The sequence below is a fragment of the Centruroides sculpturatus genome, unplaced genomic scaffold (assembly GCF_000671375.1).
Source record: "Centruroides sculpturatus isolate CEXI.00-Female unplaced genomic scaffold, Cexi_2.0 scaffold1385, whole genome shotgun sequence".
NCBI classification, from domain to species: Eukaryota; Metazoa; Arthropoda; class Arachnida; order Scorpiones; family Buthidae; genus Centruroides; species Centruroides sculpturatus.
The window spans coordinates 154,663-174,348 of NW_019385547.1; the positions used below are offsets into that span (position 1 = coordinate 154,663).

At 31.8% G+C, this 19,686-nt stretch overlaps 1 protein-coding gene across 3 annotated transcripts in view; it reads left to right on the top strand.

Moving 5' to 3' along the window:
* Positions 1–2,222: 2,222 nt before the first annotated feature.
* Positions 2,223–19,686, top strand: part of LOC111639994 (protein kinase C-binding protein NELL1-like) — a 45,943-nt gene continuing 28,479 nt past the window's right edge. The window contains exons 1-3 of one of the 3 annotated variants that reach the window (XM_023385987.1): positions 2,223–2,648; positions 12,407–12,556; positions 13,552–13,702. In XM_023385987.1, coding sequence (XP_023241755.1) covers positions 2,597–2,648; positions 12,407–12,556; positions 13,552–13,702 — 353 coding nt within the window. In that variant the 5' untranslated portion in view covers positions 2,223–2,596. Of the gene's footprint in view, positions 2,649–12,406; positions 12,557–13,551; positions 13,703–19,686 lie in introns of those variants that run through there. The other 2 variants (XM_023385988.1, XM_023385989.1) reach the window with 2 other exon arrangements.

Genomic DNA, 19,686 nt, shown 5'->3' on the forward strand with positions numbered 1-19,686 from the left:
TTTAGAGAATTACCTTGGGATTATTCAAATTACATAACCGTATGTGTTTTATGACACTATAGATCTTGATCTTTAGGTTATAGCAAAAGTGACAATTCAAAATTTAAAAATAGTTATTTTTTTAATTAATGTAATAATAAATTTATGAAAATTTATGTTTAGTTTATTTTTAAAAAATTTATATAGTTATATATCTGTCATCATATATAAAAAATAGGAAATTCGATAAAATTGTCTGGTATATAGATATCATCTAAAATAGTTGACCCATTTTTACTATTTAGAATATTTTTTTAAAAGTTATTTCCAAGGCATGTGTTAATTAATATTTTTACAATATTATCTTTAAAAATATACAATAATATGAGGTAATATTTAATTATTCGTTCGTTAAGATAAATAATTATAATTGATTATAACTATGATTGAGCAGGTTAACATTTTTAAGCAGATTATTTTCAACATCATTCAACACTTTTAACGTTATCCAACATTGTTTTGTAAGCAAATTATTTAATAATTAAAAGTGCATTTTTTTGCCAAGCTCATCTGGACCAAAACATTTAGAAACAAAAATTAACTTATGCTTTGATTGGAAATTTTAGCTCATATAACAAATAAGTTAACAGTTTAATCGAATTCTGATATTTTAAAATATTTATGGAATATACGAAAAATATATCAATTTATTAAGGAGATTATGGAAAGAAAATCGTGTTAAGCATTGAAATGTTTAAAGTTATAAGACAATATAGGATAACTGATTGCAAGTAAAGAATTTTAGGTTGCTCCTTCGAGCAATTGATGAGGATAACTGAATGAATACTAATAATTTGTAGCTTGCTTTGAAATAGATACCAAATTATAACTTTAACTGACGAAGAAGGCGGGGTTTGGTATGTGATGAAACGGAAAAATCACAAATCTATAGGATATCCGTATGACATCAGATTCGCCTACGTTATTTACGTTAGATAAATGAATTAGTTACATGGAAGTTCTCCATTACTTAGATTAAAATTAAATGTTTCCCATTTTCCTGTAATATATTAATAAAGTGACTAAGCTAAAATATAAAATTTTTTAATCTTTTACGAAAACTCAATAATTTAAATTTTTAAAATGGTGGATTATAATCCGAATTTTTAATGTTTCAATTAGTTAGAAAAATAATTTTTACTTTTAAATAATGAAAAAATCATCATAAAGTTAAATTAAAATAATTTCCCAACGAAAAATTTTGTAATAAACAAATAGCAAACGAAAAATTTTTAAATTTTATTTTAATTAAAATTAACCAATCAGAGAGTGGGATTCTAACTGAAGAACCGTAAGCGGAAGCGAAAGAAAAGGAAAAAAAAATTAAATTAATTTTAAATTAGTATCGACTTGAATTCATTACAACTAATTAAAAATTGCGTTAATATTTTAAGCATTGTAATTTTAAAAACTTTAGAGAAATTTGTTATCTCTTATCTCTTCTGAGATCAACATCATTTTCGAAACTAAAAAATTCTTTCTCCGTGATAAAACGGAAAAATAACATCATTAAAGTTATCACAAAATTCGTAGAAATTACAAGCAATAAATAATTAAATATATTTGTTGTATAATAAAGATTTTGTTTAATTTTTCTCTCGCTCTGATGTCATCGCTCTTAAGCTTGAATTATAAGAATTTATTATTAAAAGATTTTAAAAATCTAGCAACATTCGATAACAATTAAAGAATTATTTTTAATTTAATGAAAAATGTTAGTATTTTCATAGAATACAAATCTAGCGACTTTTTCATAGAAGACAAATTATATTAATTAATTTTTGTATTTTATGATTGTCATGACGTCATCGTAGCAGCCGACGAAGAAAATATGTAATTTTCGTTAGGAAAATGGAAGTGAAACTCGTTAACGTTAATCCGTAACTCTTAAAAATGGATTAAAGTAAATAATATAGTGTATTATTGAGCACGGTAGCGAAAATTACTAATGTTTATAAAGCCATAACGCGTGACGTCACTCATTTCGAAAAATGTAATTGGGGAATATACAAATAAACGAGAAGGAAAGAGAGAAGCGCTAAAAAATGGTGTATTTTTTGACGTGGTAAAATTTAATATTAAGTAAAACACGCGTCAATCGTTATTTGATGGAGAGGAGCGGTGCTAATTTTTATATCGGGAGAGATTTGTAGTTAGTATATGACATCATGGTAGTGTATCGATTCCCGTGCTACCCAGACGAGCAAAATAGACTGTTCCACAGCCAATACACTCGCAGCGCACGCTTCCTTCAGTTGAGATTGCACGATCTCTCGTAGCAAAAGTCAGTTGGCTAAAGGCAAAGAGGGTGGCTGCTTCTCTGTTCTCCTCTGATTTCTTCAGTGGTGTGTCGTCTCTAACTTACCTGGCACTATGGAAAGGTGTTGACAAAGTGGGCACTACTCACCAAAACTTTACCCGAATGATAGAATCGAAGTGGCCGGCGAGGCCAGGTGAATTAAGGTGGCGTACGTGTGATTACTTGTTGTACGCAATGTACAAAAATTTGAACACAATAAGTCGGGTTGTATAAAACGTGTACATATTACAACTCGACATGGCCTTAAGTGTAGTGTACTCCACGTTCTTCGTCCTCGTCATCAGGATAGGTAAGTAAAATCCTCTTTTAACTCCGTTTCTCTTTTAAGTGCGGTTGAGGTGAGACGCCCATTGCGGAATTTGCGGGCCAATCCCCCTATTTAAAGTGTCGAGGGGATAACGTGCGCGCTTCGAAGAGTGCTCCGTCCTATGCCGGCTTTTATGAATTGATATTTTATCGATGTACAGTAGATTTCCATAGATTTTCACTCGCGTAAGATGTTACAGGGTGACGAGAAGGGATAGCATTGTTTCGCGCCAATTTTTTTCATTTTCACCCGCGAGGAATGCGACATTTCGGGTCACGAGTCTGCAATGCAGTCACGGCAATTTTTGGATTCGGAAAAAAAGAATATTATGAAGGATTTCGATTCGAATAATATGCGAGGGTTATGAATTGCTAGGATGGTTTTAAGAAGGACGATCGAATTGTACCGGAACACAGCGTTTGCCAATCCCGGGACCAGCTGGACACACTGGAGCCGTGCCGTGCAGACACGTCCGTTGATGGCAGCTCTTATCATATCCCCCTTTGTCGTCTTCCTCTTCAAAGGGCGGAGCAACCTCCAGCATTCTGGCGTCAGAGGAACTTTGATTAAGAAAGGATGTTCCGCCGTACCTGTCTGCATTTCTATGCTACTTGGGTTTCGCCCTTCAATTATGCTGCACCTCCATTTTTTAACTTCACTTTACGCCTTTTAACTTTTCAAACTTTCTCGAAAAGCGACGTACTTCTCCTACAAGCTAAGATGCACGACTAGGCAACGAATACGGTCGCGTATGAATGAAAATTATCGTGGTTTTTTAATAAACACACCGTGCAAAGAATGCAGAAAAGTTAGCAAGCTATTTATTAGCAAAGCATCCGATGTTTTCAAATTAATAGCAGCTTCTCGAAAGCATATCAAAGATTTAATAATGCAAATCATTATGTTTTGGATAGGCAAAAATTGTAACAGGATTCTTTCAAGGAACTTGGCTGAAATCTGTTTTTTAATCGATTAGGAAACAAGTAAAAAGTTAATATTCAAATTGAAATTTTATTCATTTAACATTTTTTTGTGTAAAATTTCCAATTGATCATTGCAATTTATTAATTGCATCCTTTGATCTGAAAAGCTTTTCTTAGTTTTAAGAGTGCATTAATAGTAAACGATAAGTAATGACTAAAATCGATCACAGATCATTAATATGTCATCAAGATCGATTTTAGTAGCAAAACTAATTATGATTTCGAATTAATGTTGAACAGAGATAAGAATGACGTCACAAGATAGTCTGAAAATCTGTTAATCTCGTTATTAGAATTCTCAAGTATGCTATTCAAAAAATAAAACTAAAAATTTTATGCGAAAAATGTTAAGAACGATTTTATTTTTAACTAAAAAGCCATTATATATCAAATGCGAAGGAAAAAATGAAACATTAAACAACGTTACGAGATATCGAAAATTCGGACTTGACTGCTTTCAGTTACGGTTTATAAATTTTACAATTTATGAGCAGAGAGATTTTTTAATAGTTTTCTCTCTTGTTTTCGCGTTAATATTAATAAAAGAAGGTAAAACGGTGCGAATTTTATTGATTTTAATTTGATAATTTAAAATCAAAAGCTCCGGTTATGAGATTAAGAAATTTTTTTAAATCGATGATTTCATTTTAAAAAAAAATTATATATATATAAGCTTTATATTTCAAAAATATTGATTTTTAAATTTATGAAAATACTTCATAAATAGAATTTATTTCTAAATAATTTTTTAGAAAGATAAAATATCGCAAAAATTTTTATACTCAAATCTTAACCCTAATTCGATGATGTTGCTATGGTAACGATTCATAGAAAATAGTTATTCGATATTATTTCATTAGTTGTTATAATAAATCGAGAAAAATAGAAATTTAATTAAATTTTCATTTCGGAAAAAATTTTATGATGCTAATCATGGTTATTAAAGGGAAATTAATAAGCATTACTTTTATTCATGCTGATTGGTAGAGAGTTGCCACGTGATCGAATTTAAAATTTTTTTTTGTCTATTGATGCATACAGTATTTTAATATTCACTTTAAGGATTGAAAATTAGTTCTTTATAATTGCGTGCATACAGCGGTTGCGAAGTGTTTCTTGAAAATATAAAATTTCCATTGATTTTAGACCGAATGCTGTAGTGTATTTAAGAAATATATGCTGTTCTTCTATATATATATAATTATTCCGTACGTATACATGAACTCATAGAAAAAATATAAATTTTATATACGTATATAGAAAAACTTAAAATTCGGACGTAAAATGAGATCAAATCTTAAAGTAACTCGATGGATTTAAGCATTTAATATGCTAAATTGAAGTAAATTTCTAAATCTTTCATCAAGAACAATTTGCGAGATAATTCCTTTAAAGCTATCGCAGTTAATAATAATAATAATGAAGTGGTTTGAAAATGGGTAAAATTAGAAATATTTCTCCCTCCTTTTTAGTTAATTAATTCTTACTTTGAAGATTCTTACAAACTTCGAAACTGTTAGGTTATTTGATAAAACAAACGTTATTAAAAGACTGACTTTTTTCCGTATTTTCATCAGAATTTTCTATCTTAGTGAGCAAATTTACTGTCCAAATTGGCTTTTTCTTAGTAAAATTTCCAGAATATAAGTATAAATAAAGTTCCGTTAGTATAAATATTTTATGTCAAAATATTTATACTTACGTAGATATTCAAAAATGTCTTCGCTTTCTCATAATTTCAGTTTTATTCTAACGTTTTAATTAGGGGAAAAATATTGCTTCATATTCTGTGTAAATAAGTTTAAAGAAAAACAAAAGAATCTGTATTATATAAATATAGGTACAATATTTGAATTTATTGAATTTAGTTATAAAACGGCTTTTGTATTTGTACACTGAAACAAGATTCCAATAAAATTATGTAACTAGATAAGCTATAATAACTTTTTGTTAAAACTCAAAATAGTCTTAAATTTTAAGAATTTTAGGTCTATATCTCCATTGATTAACTATAAAATCTAACGTAAATCATGTGCTTCTTTGAACCAATCTCTAAATTTTGCAGAGAATTAGAAAAAATTTAAAGAATTAGCTTATTTATAGAAAAGCGAATTTTAGAAATCTAGTCTTAAAATGACATTTTTTATTATGAGATTTAGTTTAGAAAAAATATATTGTTTATTTGATTTTAAGTTTAATTTAGGAATTTTTAGAATGTTTTTAAAAGTAGATAACTAACTAAATCTTAAATAAAAAGTTTATTCTCTTTTTATAAATGGTTTAAATTAATGAAATTTGTAGAACGTGTTCAAATATTTGTAAATTAAATTTTCGTCTGCATTTCTTCTAGCAGTTTTGCTCCTGAAAAATTCAAGTATTGAAAGGTTTTCAATCTAGGAATAGAGAAATTTCAGTAAACCCATTTTTTTTATTTTTTTTAATATTGTTACAATATTTTTTTTCTAGTAAAATTGTAATGGAATTCCCCAAACAATTCCATTAAACCAATATATATTGGATAATCTTATCGGACGAGTTATTTGCTCCAGTGAATTTTCATTTTAGTTTTAAGCAAATTTTAGAAGAGAATAAATTACCTATTTTTACGCTCTATGCATTGCTTCAATCAGAAATAAGCTTTTAATTTCACAGGAATTTAGTTATATGGGGCAGAAACAATTTTCGAAAATTGCAATTTTTCCTCATTTCCTCTTCCTCCAGCAAAAACTAATTCTTACATTTGATACATGTATTAAACATTAAAAAATTTTATACAGGGGAAATCTGGCAAGAAACCAGATCTTGTCTATCACTAGTCTGGAAAGCACTCTTGCCAACTTATCGCATAGAAATATATAGTTTCCTCCATTTTAGTCATAAGCAGTTCGGAATACTCGAATTTTCGAAATTTTCTCGTGCTGTATTTCTTGGTATTCGGTTTGTTTTAGAATCCAATTTTGATATATCATTGATCCAATTTTATAGTTGTATTTCTATTTATAACAGCTAACCTAGATATAAATTCTTTTCCGTGTATTTAGGATGATTCGATTTCTCAAATGCACGTGTGCAACATCAATAACTGTTGCGCAACACTGCAATAATTCATAACTCAGGTACGATTCCTCAAGGCTGAATTCTGATCAGTATTGGATGAATTTATTAAATCTTACCAATTTTGAAATTTATATATGCAAGAATTAATTTAAATAGGTCAGATAAGATGTTTCATTCTTACTTTATTGCTCGTTTCCTGCATCAAATTCAGCTTGGTCTTCACTTTTATCGAATACCGTCCCGACTTAATAACGTCGTCTCCTCATTTTAATTCCGTTCATTTCAATAGTTTTAAACTTTCAATAAGAGACAAATTAAGTCACGTTTTTATTATTTGGATAGCTGACTATGAAGTTCAGCATGCTTTGATTCAAACATAAGGTGTCTTTTCACCTGTTTCCTGTCAACTGTTCATCTCGCAACTATACATATGTCGAACACAACACAATAAACTAAAGAATTCCACATGGTGGTGGAAAATAATAAACCGACCATTTGTGACCTTTATTGTAGGGCGTGGCCGTCTATTCTTTGTCCAGAACTAAGAACACAGCGCCCATCCTCGCTATTCTGCGCTCTTGTCGATCAACCATTGCCATAATTGGATCAATAAAGCGGTCATCGGATTATTTCTTATTTTTACATATATTGATACTGTTCATACTCCAGCGTAATTGATATGGCATAAGGCGTTTTGAAAATCTAGCCACTTAATCCTATTCTTTGCATTCTTGAATCTTCCTATTTTTTAAAGAAACTTTTATAAGTTAGTGACAGGTGCACGAGAAAGCGAATTGAACGCCAGTGTACGATCTTTCGTCACCTGTTTACCAGAAATGCGAATTTGTTCTTCACTTCGATCGATCAGTTACTTTTGATGGTTCTTCCCTATTTAAAGACAACTAGTTTAACGTCTGGTGGTCCTAGGGGACAATCGGTTGTCGTGGCAACCATCGAGTACAATTGATCCCTTTTTATGGACCGTTCGCTTGTTGATCTCTTCCAAGCTCACTACTTCCGAAAAAGTTTCAAGACGTTCTTTGCCTGAGAAATTGTTTTGGGTTTTTAGCCTCCTCGAAAGGCGGGTAACAATTCCCAAATTGAATCTTAACACTCGAGGCTTGTAATTTCTCTTTTTACCTTATCACCCTATAACACTATTTTACCTTATCACCCTATATTACTAATGTCATACCTGCAATTATAATAACTGGGATCTCTGAATATTGTTTATTTTCAAATCAGTTCTCCGATTACTGGAATCATTTTTTTTATAATGACTAAATCGTTCATAGTTAGCTTAACTTAATGCCCCATTGACACGCGATTTATTTCTACCAACGATAGCAAACTTTCGATTTCAGTCACGTGTTGCACGAAAGCATTTAGCTGTTCCTACTCCACATCTGCCACAAGAAATATGAAAAGAACTCGAAATTATAACTACAGACTAAATTGTCAATATTGCTTTCGAAATTCTTTCCACAATTCGGATAGCTTTCAATGTTTTTATTTGCCCAAATATATTATTATATCTGTGATTGATGGCGAATAAATCGCATTTAACTTCGGTATCATCTTTTTATGAATTGGATTTTTATATATTTTACCAAGATTTATTGCTCGGATTTTTTTCTTTGTACTTCTATCTCTGTACTTTAATCTGAGAAATTCCTCAGAAGCGCTTTAATAATACGACGTTATTGCTATCGCTGGTGCAGTATAGGTCAGGAGTTGACTTGTCACAGCCATTGATGCAACCAGGTAGAATCTCGACTCTTTTCTTTATTATATTTTCGGTTGCAACTGCGTGCAGTGGAGCATATACTCAAAAGTAAATTCCTATGTAAAGCTGGCATTGCTAGTCTTTTCCAATACACGTCGCGTGTAATTTTTTTTAATTCGCTTCGTTGCTCGATCCATTACTTTTGAATAGCGGGACAAAAATAAAAATGCTTTTAACATTCTCTAAACCCCAACCAGGTGAGCAGTAACTATTGAGAAAGCTTATGTTAAACTGAATTAATAGAACCGCATTTTTTAATGATGAAGCGGCTGCTCTTTCGTAGTTCAAGGGATCATTCGCCTCATTAACTACACATTACTCCTCTAACATGCGGAGGGAATGCATACCGAGTTAGCCAGCATTGTACTGCTCGCTTTGTTAAAGTTTAGGAACAGAACTCCAGTTTCAGACTGGGTGTGGTGTACAAGAACGTTTCTCTTTTCTCGACGACTAGATCTCTGCGGACGTCTTCATCTGGTGACATTCACCCTCGATCACGTGACGCTCTGGACTTTATTGACCCGTTGCATCAGGCCCCCGAGCGTCTGTGTATCGCTGTTGTCATGGTAACAACCTGGTGGGAAAACTCCCCTTTTGCTCAGCACTACAAGTGGATTAGAGTATAACGAGTATTAAAATGGATCAAGAATGATTAGCATTCAAAAGTAGCTTCATGAAATCGCGCCTCCTAACTGTTAAAGCTTGATCGTACCGATCATTTTATCGGGCAATTTATAAACGTAATTAGACGAATCGAGGAAAGCGATGTATTAAGCTAAATCCGGTTACGACTTGGACCGGCTCGAATTAATTCTCCAAGATGCTATAGAAAACTTCTGTAAGTGACAGTCACGTCGATTCTTCTCCAAAAGAGATCTAAAATTGGTCCGAAGAAGTTCACGTTGCCGGTAGAATAGTTATCGAGCTACATCAGATTAAGGGACAATCAAGTGAATCATTTCCTTTCACCGACTCCGTTATAGGGGACACACCTTAAAACATCGATTGCTTTATTTCCTGCACCACTATGACAAGATTTCCTTATGAAAAACCGAAATATCTGTTATCTTATCGATATAGTTTTTCAGATAATTTTACTTCTAATAGGTTCAAAATTAATTACTAGTGACTTATTCTGTCTTTGCTTTCGTTAATAATTTACGTATATTGTTAAACATTCCAATTTAACGCTAGAAGAGGCTGTTTCATTAATAATCTCGTAGGTTCTTCTAGTACTGTACATTGCAAATTGCGATCTTAACCTATCCTTGTTACTGCGCTTGTTAATGGATATTTAAAAGACAAGAAAATGAATTTTCCATCTATTACGGATTTGTTGCAACGTAACGTCAGGCTTTTTATCTTTTCAGTCGGCGCCACTAGTATGGCTATTCATTATCAATTTGTACTTGTCTATACAGAGACAAAAACAAAAAAAAAAAAAATTATGTAGAGATCAGGAAGCGAGGAAGTTTTGCTTCCTGTGGGTTAGGCTTCCACGAAATTCAACATTCGACCCGCTAGGATAAGTCCTATTCAGAATTTACTATGACTGATTTAATTCATTGACTCTGTAGGGATGAGCGTACGTTTGTTGCAGCACACGTTAACGTACACCTCAATGAAAGTCCTTCAGGAAGACCTAATCGTTCAGATTGCACTATGATGAAATTATGAATGTGAAGTAAAATTGTTTCTAGAAATATTTCCTGTCAACTTAAGGAGTAAACAGGATACAGTAGAGGTAGTCTTCTGTTCGACGTCATTTAAGATAGCTTTTTCCACGCTTCTCTGCTAATAATTGGCACGAATCCTGGAGGATGAATCTAAGTACAGTCAATATTTCACACACTGTCGACGTCCAGCTGTCCCAGGTGGTTAAATCCGGACTGGACGCACCAGGATATCGGCGAATTGTTCTCTATAGGAAGGAAATATTGCTTCAAATACAATCACAATTAACGAAACTGCAACAAATATTAATTTACATAAATATAAGAATACTTTATAGGTATAATTTAAGATGGACAGAATGCAGATAGTGCAGTCGTCCATCCCTTGACTCTCCAAAGTGTGTTGACCCTGGCGCGTGCCGGACATCCGTCCAGCTGTTCCATTCACTGCTCGGGGTCAGTTCCTCCTTCGATTATCTCTGGTCCATACAATCCCTCACTATAACAATTTCATTCTCTCGTTTTATCGTACGTTTGACATACAGGTGCCATTGATAGTCATCCATCTGCTCAAGATGTGACATGAGGATGTATGAATGCAATAAAGGTACTTAGGCTTTTCCTATTTGCACGAATAAGCTAACTATGCATCTGTTGGTTTAAGCCCTTCCAGTTATTATACGAACTTTGAATTTCGGGAAACTGCTCTGTCAACCAATCAATGAAGACGGCGATACGGATGCTAGACTGTCCGTTTTCGTCTGGAGTCCGTCTGACGCCCGTCTGCAACGTCACATAACGTGTCCGGCAGAGTACTTTAATTTGTTTTCATGCCATTAGGAGCAGTCTGAGTTTTCTTACTCGCAGATGGTTTTTATATACGGACATACATTATCGGAAAATGGCACGCGTCGGCTATAAAAAAAGGAAAATAGTTAAAATCTGCTGCCAGTATGGTTCCCCGTTAGACGCGTGCCCATTGGTGGATCGACGGAAACAGCTGAAGGCACACAGGTGCTAGCAATGGTTCGGCCCACGCTCCATTGATGCCACCTGCTCGGCACTAGCACGTGCAGGAACTCGTTCCTATTTTACTTCGCTTGCTGAGCGATGACTGTGAGGACTTGGCCAGTCTAGGTCGGCATGTGGCCTGTTATTTTGATATCGATCTTGCATTCAGGTAAGTCTGTTTTTCAAAATTGATATTGATATAGAACTTAGCTAGTTAGGTCGATATCACTTCATAATACTAACCCATATTTTTGCATGTTTCTGGCCGTAGTCCAACTATATCCATTAATTGTTATCTCTAGTCCTAACGTTTATTTAATTACGAAGGGCTCTCATAAGACCAGACTAATGTTGGCCCGCGGCGAAAGTGGTTTCAGGAATGCCTCTCATCCAGTTAAACTAGATTATTCTTCAAAAAAGTTTGGTTTTTTTTAAATTAGACGTCTACTGAATTGGACGGGCGGAACGCATTTTTCTACTATTAATTAAAAATCGAACTTTTAAAAGTACATAGATTAATTATAGAGCAGCCTTAATCCTTTCTGAAACGCTCTCCGTGAAGTCAGCCATGTGCATGCAATAAAAATGACAAGCGATTCGTCTTCCTACTTAAAAAAAATTCTCCCGGGTTCAAAATATTCTGCTTCTACGGTATTAATTTGAGTTCGTCCGATCGATTTATCGATAAGTTATTACTGAAATTACACCTATTGAACTTTAATGACCAGAAACCGAACTAGCTGTCTGGTCTCGCTTCACACTATCAAATGCTCTCGAAGAGAATAAATAATGGAAGTTTCCGATAGCTTTATCGAGAAGTTACCTAATGATGATTATTCCAATAAATAAATTTAAAAAATGTTTTCCGTAAAACTTATAATTTTATTGAATTTTTGTAACTACTTAATATTAAAATTGATCAAACTTTTATTCAGAATTTTTTTACTTGAATACTTTTAGTAACTAAAAAAATTTTAAATGGCTATGAAAAAGCGTTTTAAGTCATTCTGAACGAAGTTTGTTTAATTAACCAGGCCTTAAAACATCGATTACCTTCTTTTATTCTGCTTATTTAATGTTTTTAAATAATGAATTAATAATAATTCAGTATCTCGTTGCCAAATCGAATTGCTGATTTTTATATAACTTATAGCGTACTTAAAATTATTATTTAATATTTACACAAAGAAAATATATTAATGTATACTTTTCCTCCCTCTAATTTTATAGCTACAGGTATTCAAATAGACAGAGGATATCAAGTTGCACTGATAGAGGCACTTAATGTATACAACACATCTTACAGAGGCCTTGACTTAACCGATGGTTACCATGGTAATAATAATAATTACAGATATTCGCCAGCTGTATTGCTAAGAGGTATGTAATTTTTTTTTTCTATTATTCTATAAACCTGATCCGATATTTTAACAATTTCTCCATAATATAAAATACACTGAAAGGTTTCACTCATTTTTTTTTTCTAAAACGGGGAAAAATCTAGTTGATACATAACCGTTAACAATAAGGGTACAACCGTCGTGTTAACGGAAATGTAAATAAACGTGACATGCAAGTAGAGAAAATAGAAAAGAGGCAGATTTCTTCTGTTTTGCAACTTAATAGTTTATTCTGCAAAGGTTTGCTTGTATTAGCCACCTGTGTCGCTGCCCCGGACATCTGGTAGCATGTAGTAAAGTCAACCCCCTCTTCTATACGCTCGTGCATATGGTGCGACGGTGAATTGTCTTTCGCAGAAACCAGACGCGTGGAATATTGTATTATCTAAAACAATTCATACGCCCCGTTTTCATAGGAACCTCGCCGGCGTAATATGACCCGAGGTGATGTTTGGGAATTAGGCGATTCAATAGTAAAAGGGCCTATAAATCATCAGGTCCCCAATCTGTTAGTACAATTGTTTAGGGATGTGTAATTGCCCCGGCAAATTACGCTGGTTGACATGATTAGTAGGGGCTGACCTTAGGTGATGGGACGAGGTCGACTCAATGTCGCCTTTTTAGTGATCGAAGCGACAGAGTAAAGTTTCCATCTCCCCAAACAACTTAAGACTCGTATCAATCGATTTTTCTTGTAACTGTTATATATATATTATTCCGTATCTACCATACATAATACTTTTATAGGTCCCTTTTTGAAAATATGAGTGCTGTAAATTGCTGTAGAATAATAATAGCCGATGGTAAATTTTTCCGTGAATAATTCTACTAGACATTTTTCGTGGTATAATTCAGTTTAATGTGCGCTCAATATTTTATCTTAGTGAGAAAAAATACTAAGTTATAAATTAAATTTTTCAAATTTAAACTAATGTTTAAGACTTATGATGTGCGTGTGTATTTTTTTTTTTAAAGGAGATCTAAGGGAACTTAGATTACCCACGGAAACCTGTAAGAAAGCATTGAGTATACTCTCGCGAAGCAACGAATTCACTCTTATGGCTACTTTGAGGCAAGAACAGAGGAATGCTGGCACGATATTGGCTTTTTCTGAAGGTAATAGCAGGTAGGTTTTGTGACTGCTTTCCCCTTTTTATGATTTTCGTATTACTAACAGAACGTTTTTATTGAAAACAGAATTCTATAAAATTCTTGTTTTATAAAATATGAGTGTGCGTAAATAATTTAATATTTTCNTTATTCGTTCGTTAAGATAAATAATTATAATTGATTATAACTATGATTGAGCAGGTTAACATTTTTAAGCAGATTATTTTCAACATCATTCAACACTTTTAACGTTATCCAACATTGTTTTGTAAGCAAATTATTTAATAATTAAAAGTGCATTTTTTTGCCAAGCTCATCTGGACCAAAACATTTAGAAACAAAAATTAACTTATGCTTTGATTGGAAATTTTAGCTCATATAACAAATAAGTTAACAGTTTAATCGAATTCTGATATTTTAAAATATTTATGGAATATACGAAAAATATATCAATTTATTAAGGAGATTATGGAAAGAAAATCGTGTTAAGCATTGAAATGTTTAAAGTTATAAGACAATATAGGATAACTGATTGCAAGTAAAGAATTTTAGGTTGCTCCTTCGAGCAATTGATGAGGATAACTGAATGAATACTAATAATTTGTAGCTTGCTTTGAAATAGATACCAAATTATAACTTTAACTGACGAAGAAGGCGGGGTTTGGTATGTGATGAAACGGAAAAATCACAAATCTATAGGATATCCGTATGACATCAGATTCGCCTACGTTATTTACGTTAGATAAATGAATTAGTTACATGGAAGTTCTCCATTACTTAGATTAAAATTAAATGTTTCCCATTTTCCTGTAATATATTAATAAAGTGACTAAGCTAAAATATAAAATTTTTTAATCTTTTACGAAAACTCAATAATTTAAATTTTTAAAATGGTGGATTATAATCCGAATTTTTAATGTTTCAATTAGTTAGAAAAATAATTTTTACTTTTAAATAATGAAAAAATCATCATAAAGTTAAATTAAAATAATTTCCCAACGAAAAATTTTGTAATAAACAAATAGCAAACGAAAAATTTTTAAATTTTATTTTAATTAAAATTAACCAATCAGAGAGTGGGATTCTAACTGAAGAACCGTAAGCGGAAGCGAAAGAAAAGGAAAAAAAAATTAAATTAATTTTAAATTAGTATCGACTTGAATTCATTACAACTAATTAAAAATTGCGTTAATATTTTAAGCATTGTAATTTTAAAAACTTTAGAGAAATTTGTTATCTCTTATCTCTTCTGAGATCAACATCATTTTCGAAACTAAAAAATTCTTTCTCCGTGATAAAACGGAAAAATAACATCATTAAAGTTATCACAAAATTCGTAGAAATTACAAGCAATAAATAATTAAATATATTTGTTGTATAATAAAGATTTTGTTTAATTTTTCTCTCGCTCTGATGTCATCGCTCTTAAGCTTGAATTATAAGAATTTATTATTAAAAGATTTTAAAAATCTAGCAACATTCGATAACAATTAGAGAATTATTTTTAATTTAATGAAAAATGTTAGTATTTTCATAGAATACAAATCTAGCGACTTTTTCATAGAAGACAAATTATATTAATTAATTTTTGTATTTTATGATTGTCATGACGTCATCGTAGCAGCCGACGAAGAAAATATGTAATTTTCGTTAGGAAAATGGAAGTGAAACTCGTTAACGTTAATCCGTAACTCTTAAAAATGGATTAAAGTAAATAATATAGTGTATTATTGAGCACGGTAGCGAAAATTACTAATGTTTATAAAGCCATAACGCGTGACGTCACTCATTTCGAAAAATGTAATTGGGGAATATACAAATAAACGAGAAGGAAAGAGAGAAGCGCTAAAAAATGGTGTATTTTTTGACGTGGTAAAATTTAATATTAAGTAAAACACGCGTCAATCGTTATTTGATGGAGAGGAGCGGTGCTAATTTTTATATCGGGAGAGATTTGTAGTTAGTATATGACATCATGGTAGTGTATCGATTCCCGTGCTACCCAGACGAGCAAAATAGACTGTTCCACAGCCAATACACTCGCAGCGCACGCTTCCTTCAGTTGAGATTGCACGATCTCTCGTAGCAAAAGTCAGTTGGCTAAAGGCAAAGAGGGTGGCTGCTTCTCTGTTCTCCTCTGATTTCTTCAGTGGTGTGTCGTCTCTAACTTACCTGGCACTATGGAAAGGTGTTGACAAAGTGGGCACTACTCACCAAAACTTTACCCGAATGATAGAATCGAAGTGGCCGGCGAGGCCAGGTGAATTAAGGTGGCGTACGTGTGATTACTTGTTGTACGCAATGTACAAAAATTTGAACACAATAAGTCGGGTTGTATAAAACGTGTACATATTACAACTCGACATGGCCTTAAGTGTAGTGTACTCCACGTTCTTCGTCCTCGTCATCAGGATAGGTAAGTAAAATCCTCTTTTAACTCCGTTTCTCTTTTAAGTGCGGTTGAGGTGAGACGCCCATTGCGGAATTTGCGGGCCAATCCCCCTATTTAAAGTGTCGAGGGGATAACGTGCGCGCTTCGAAGAGTGCTCCGTCCTATGCCGGCTTTTATGAATTGATATTTTATCGATGTACAGTAGATTTCCATAGATTTTCACTCGCGTAAGATGTTACAGGGTGACGAGAAGGGATAGCATTGTTTCGCGCCAATTTTTTTCATTTTCACCCGCGAGGAATGCGACATTTCGGGTCACGAGTCTGCAATGCAGTCACGGCAATTTTTGGATTCGGAAAAAAAGAATATTATGAAGGATTTCGATTCGAATAATATGCGAGGGTTATGAATTGCTAGGATGGTTTTAAGAAGGACGATCGAATTGTACCGGAACACAGCGTTTGCCAATCCCGGGACCAGCTGGACACACTGGAGCCGTGCCGTGCAGACACGTCCGTTGATGGCAGCTCTTATCATATCCCCCTTTGTCGTCTTCCTCTTCAAAGGGCGGAGCAACCTCCAGCATTCTGGCGTCAGAGGAACTTTGATTAAGAAAGGATGTTCCGCCGTACCTGTCTGCATTTCTATGCTACTTGGGTTTCGCCCTTCAATTATGCTGCACCTCCATTTTTTAACTTCACTTTACGCCTTTTAACTTTTCAAACTTTCTCGAAAAGCGACGTACTTCTCCTACAAGCTAAGATGCACGACTAGGCAACGAATACGGTCGCGTATGAATGAAAATTATCGTGGTTTTTTAATAAACACACCGTGCAAAGAATGCAGAAAAGTTAGCAAGCTATTTATTAGCAAAGCATCCGATGTTTTCAAATTAATAGCAGCTTCTCGAAAGCATATCAAAGATTTAATAATGCAAATCATTATGTTTTGGATAGGCAAAAATTGTAACAGGATTCTTTCAAGGAACTTGGCTGAAATCTGTTTTTTAATCGATTAGGAAACAAGTAAAAAGTTAATATTCAAATTGAAATTTTATTCATTTAACATTTTTTTGTGTAAAATTTCCAATTGATCATTGCAATTTATTAATTGCATTCTTTGATCTGAAAAGCTTTTCTTAGTTTTAAGAGTGCATTAATAGTAAACGATAAGTAATGACTAAAATCGATCACAGATCATTAATATGTCATCAAGATCGATTTTAGTAGCAAAACTAATTATGATTTCGAATTAATGTTGAACAGAGATAAGAATGACGTCACAAGATAGTCTGAAAATCTGTTAATCTCGTTATTAGAATTCTCAAGTATGCTATTCAAAAAATAAAACTAAAAATTTTATGCGAAAAATGTTAAGAACGATTTTATTTTTAACTAAAAAGCCATTATATATCAAATGCGAAGGAAAAAATGAAACATTAAACAACGTTACGAGATATCGAAAATTCGGACTTGACTGCTTTCAGTTACGGTTTATAAATTTTACAATTTATGAGCAGAGAGATTTTTTAATAGTTTTCTCTCTTGTTTTCGCGTTAATATTAATAAAAGAAGGTAAAACGGTGCGAATTTTATTGATTTTAATTTGATAATTTAAAATCAAAAGCTCCGGTTATGAGATTAAGAAATTTTTTTAAATCGATGATTTCATTTTAAAAAAAAATTATATATATATATAAGCTTTATATTTCAAAAATATTGATTTTTAAATTTATGAAAATACTTCATAAATAGAATTTATTTCTAAATAATTTTTTAGAAAGATGATAAAATATCGCAAAAATTTTTATACTCAAATCTTAACCCTAATTCGATGATGTTGCTATGGTAACGATTCATAGAAAATAGTTATTCGATATTATTTCATTAGTTGTTATAATAAATCGAGAAAAATAGAAATTTAATTAAATTTTCATTTCGGAAAAAATTTTATGATGCTAATCATGGTTATTAAAGGGAAATTAATAAGCATTACTTTTATTCATGCTGATTGGTAGAGAGTTGCCACGTGATCGAATTTAAAATTTTTTTTGTCTATTGATGCATACAGTATTTTAATATTCACTTTAAGGATTGAAAATTAGTTCTTTATAATTGCGTGCATACAGCGGTTGCGAAGTGTTTCTTGAAAATATAAAATTTCCATTGATTTTAGACCGAATGCTGTAGTGTATTTAAGAAATATATGCTGTTCTTCTATATATATATAATTATTCCGTACGTATACATGAACTCATAGAAAAAATATAAATTTTATATACGTATATAGAAAAACTTAAAATTCGGACGTAAAATGAGATCAAATCTTAAAGTAACTCGATGGATTTAAGCATTTAATATGCTAAATTGAAGTAAATTTCTAAATCTTTCATCAAGAACAATTTGCGAGATAATTCCTTTAAAGCTATCGCAGTTAATAATAATAATAATGAAGTGGTTTGAAAATGGGTAAAATTAGAAATATTTCTCCCTCCTTTTTAGTTAATTAATTCTTACTTTGAAGATTCTTACAAACTTCGAAACTGTTAGGTTATTTGATAAAACAAACGTTATTAAAAGACTGACTTTTTTCCGTATTTTCATCAGAATTTTCTATCTTAGTGAGCAAATTTACTGTCCAAATTGGCTTTTTCTTAGTAAAATTTCCAGAATATAAGTATAAATAAAGTTCCGTTAGTATAAATATTTTATGTCAAAATATTTATACTTACGTAGATATTCAAAAATGTCTTCGCTTTCTCATAATTTCAGTTTTATTCTAACGTTTTAATTAGGGGAAAAATATTGCTTCATATTCTGTGTAAATAAGTTTAAAGAAAAACAAAAGAATCTGTATTATATAAATATAGGTACAATATTTGAATTTATTGAATTTAGTTATAAAACGGCTTTTGTATTTGTACACTGAAACAAGATTCCAATAAAATTATGTAACTAGATAAGCTATAATAACTTTTTGTTAAAACTCAAAATAGTCTTAAATTTTAAGAATTTTAGGTCTATATCTCCATTGATTAACTATAAAATCTAACGTAAATCATGTGCTTCTTTGAACCAATCTCTAAATTTTGCAGAGAATTAGAAAAAATTTAAAGAATTAGCTTATTTATAGAAAAGCGAATTTTAGAAATCTAGTCTTAAAATGACATTTTTTATTATGAGATTTAGTTTAGAAAAAATATATTGTTTATTTGATTTTAAGTTTAATTTAGGAATTTTTAGAATGTTTTTAAAAGTAGATAACTAACTAAATCTTAAATAAAAAGTTTATTCTCTTTTTATAAATGGTTTAAATTAATGAAATTTGTAGAACTTGTTCAAATATTTGTAAATTAAATTTTCGTCTGCATTTCTTCTAGCAGTTTTGCTCCTGAAAAATTCAAGTATTGAAAGGTTTTCAATCTAGGAATAGAGAAATTTCAGTAAACCCATTTTTTTTATTTTTTTTAATATTGTTACAATATTTTTTTTCTAGTAAAATTGTAATGGAATTCCCCAAACAATTCCATTAAACCAATATATATTGGATAATCTTATCGGACGAGTTATTTGCTCCAGTGAATTTTCATTTTAGTTTTAAGCAAATTT